The sequence below is a fragment of the Blennius ocellaris genome, assembly GCF_963422515.1.
Source record: "Blennius ocellaris genome assembly, chromosome: 17".
In the NCBI taxonomy this organism is placed as follows: domain Eukaryota; kingdom Metazoa; phylum Chordata; class Actinopteri; order Blenniiformes; family Blenniidae; genus Blennius; species Blennius ocellaris.
This window is the reverse complement of record NC_137666.1, coordinates 317562-320061: the sequence shown is the minus strand read 5'-3', so window position 1 is coordinate 320061 and position 2500 is coordinate 317562. Positions and strand designations below refer to the sequence as shown.

General features: G+C 50.2%; 1 protein-coding gene across 1 annotated transcript in view; it reads right to left on the bottom strand.

The window, feature by feature from the left end:
• The window catches only part of tyro3 (TYRO3 protein tyrosine kinase), a gene marked incomplete at its 3' end in the record, with an annotated part of 16039 nt that overhangs the window by 9899 nt on the left and 3640 nt on the right, over window positions 1–2500 (bottom strand). Inside the window, 3 exon segments of the mRNA XM_080512558.1 lie at window positions 1–32; window positions 615–715; window positions 1945–2128. The exon segment at window positions 1–32 is cut by the window's left edge and continues 84 nt beyond it. Coding sequence (XP_080368684.1) covers window positions 1–32; window positions 615–715; window positions 1945–2128 — 317 coding nt within the window.

Sequence of the window (2500 nt, the reverse complement as noted above, 5' to 3'; positions counted from 1 at the left end):
GTCCTGGGGCTCCTGCAGGAAGTGAGGGACGCCTGGGGGGGGGGGGAGAAGAGAGGCATGATGGGAGTTCAGAGACAAGTTAGGCTCCGCCCACACGAGCCACAACAATCTTTTTGTAAAAGGTAAAAGGTGCAGAACTTATAAAACTAAGGAATTAAAATATGTAAACATATGTAAATATCTAAACAAGAGCAAAAAGGAGCACAAAAAATAGAATATGTAAATACAAAATCAAAAATAAATATAAAATAAAACAATCTAGTAAAAAGAAAATCTTCTAACTAATTCTCAAGGAAATAAATTCCGTCGTCCCGTCACAGTGAAGTAACTGCATGCAGTACACCCGCCAGAGCCTGTAGGGGCGCTGTCACCCATTAAATACACCAAAAAAACACAGACGACAGCGAGAACGTAGACAAATATAGAAGTAGACTCATAGACATCTGCTGTATATAACTTCAAGTTATTTTTTTTTTCTTCTTTCCTTCGTCAAAAAATAAAAAGTTTTCAGGCTCGTTTTCCTGGAAACGGCGTCGCCGTGCCGACGGCCCTTTTAGATCTGCGGTGCGTTCGGGGGTGGGGGGGGGGGGGGGGGGGTGCGTGGGGGGGCTCACCTTCCACCGTGATCCAGGCCCGCTGCGAGGAGAAGGTGAGGCCGTGGAACTCCACCTCACACCAGTACTGCCCCGCGTCCTGCTGCTGCACCGACTTCACACTGGAACCACAAACACACAAACCGTCACAGGCCGCGCTCCTCAGGGACCACGTCTGGGTCCTCTTCACAATTCATGTTGCCATGGGAACAGCGACACCGCCCCCCCCCGTCGGGTCACACTGGGGGAACGGCGGGGAAGAAACCGACACGACGGCGTTCACACTGCCTCCTAGTGGCCAGAAGAGGAAGTACTGGTATTTTCATGTGAACGTCTGGAGGCGAGGTCCTGATGTTCTGCAGGAGGTTCTGATGTTCTACAGGTGGTCCTGATGTTCTACAGGTGGTTCTGATGTTCTACAGGTGGTTCTATGTTCCACTGGTGTTCCTGATGTTCTACAGGTGTTCTGATGTTCCACAGGTGGTTCTGGGAGTCCAGATGGTTCTATGTTCCACTGGTGGTCCTGATGTTCTACAGGTGGTTCTGATGTTCCACAGTGGGTTCTGGGGGTCCAGATGGTTCACAGGGGGATAGTTCAGGTGGTTCACTGGGGGTTTAGATGTTCTACAGGTGGCTCTGATGTTCCATAGGTGGTCCTGATGTTCCTCAGGTGGTTCTGATGTTCTACATGTGGTTCTGATGTTTTACAGGTGGTCCTGATGTTCCACGGGTGGTTCTGATCTTCCACAGGTGGTTCTGATTTTCTACTGGTGGTTCTGCTGTTCTACAGGTGGTTCTACGTTCACTGGTGGTTCTGATGTTCTACAGGTGGTTCTGATGTTCTACAGGTGGTCTTGATGTCCCTTAGGTGGTCCTGACGTTCCTCAGGTGGTCCGGATGTTCTACAGGTGGTCCTGATGTTCCTCAGGTGGTCCTGATGTTCCACAGGTGGTCCTGACGTCCCACAGGTGGTCCTGATGTCCCACAGGTGGTCCTGGTGTTCCACAGGTGGTCCTGGTGGCTCAGGTCTTCAGGTCCGTGCTGCTTGCGATCAGGAATGCGAGACTTAAGCGGATTAACAGACTCACAGACTCGACGTCACAATCAGCAGGTTTAAATCCCACGGGGACCAAACCAGCGTCAGACCAGATCCTGGACCCAGATGTCACAACAAGACTTTCAGCTTGGTAGGGCACTGGGACCAGGACCAGGACCAGGTCGGGACCAGGACCGGGACCAGGACTTGTAGCAGGAGGAGCAAACATAGGGAACAGAGGAGGCGCAGACTTTGAAGAGATGAAAGGGAAACAGAGGAGGCATAGACTTTGAAGAGATGAAAGGGTGAGCCGACCTGTGTGAGGTCTCCCAGTGCTGCTCGCCCAGGGTGAGGAAGACCTGGTCCGTGCTGTACAGCTTCTCGCCGTCCTTCATCCACAGGATGTCCGGCTCGCCCACGCCCTCCACCGCACACCCCAGGCGCACCTCGTTCCCCTGAGACACCGTCTGGTTGGTGGGGTGCTTGGTGAACACCACGCCTGCACCAGCAAACACACACACACACACACACACACACAGTTAGCTTGGCCGCCATCTTGGATGAGGACCCGAGGAGGTCAAACCAGAGAGACGAGTCGAGGGAGGAAAGTTGCTTTATGAACGTCTAGATAGATAGATACTTACTTTATTCATCCCCGAAGGGAAATTGTCTTGTTGCAGCAATCTGGTACATAGGAATATTATAAAATACAATAGAATAGAAATAAAAGTAAAAAATTAAAATATACAAATATCTGTGTATAAGACATAAAGTAAACACAGAATGGAACATGGGCACTTAGAAATAAGCAGGAGATCAAAGCAAGATAAATAAATAGTAAGGTGCAGTGGCAGAGCCATTAGAAGTAGGA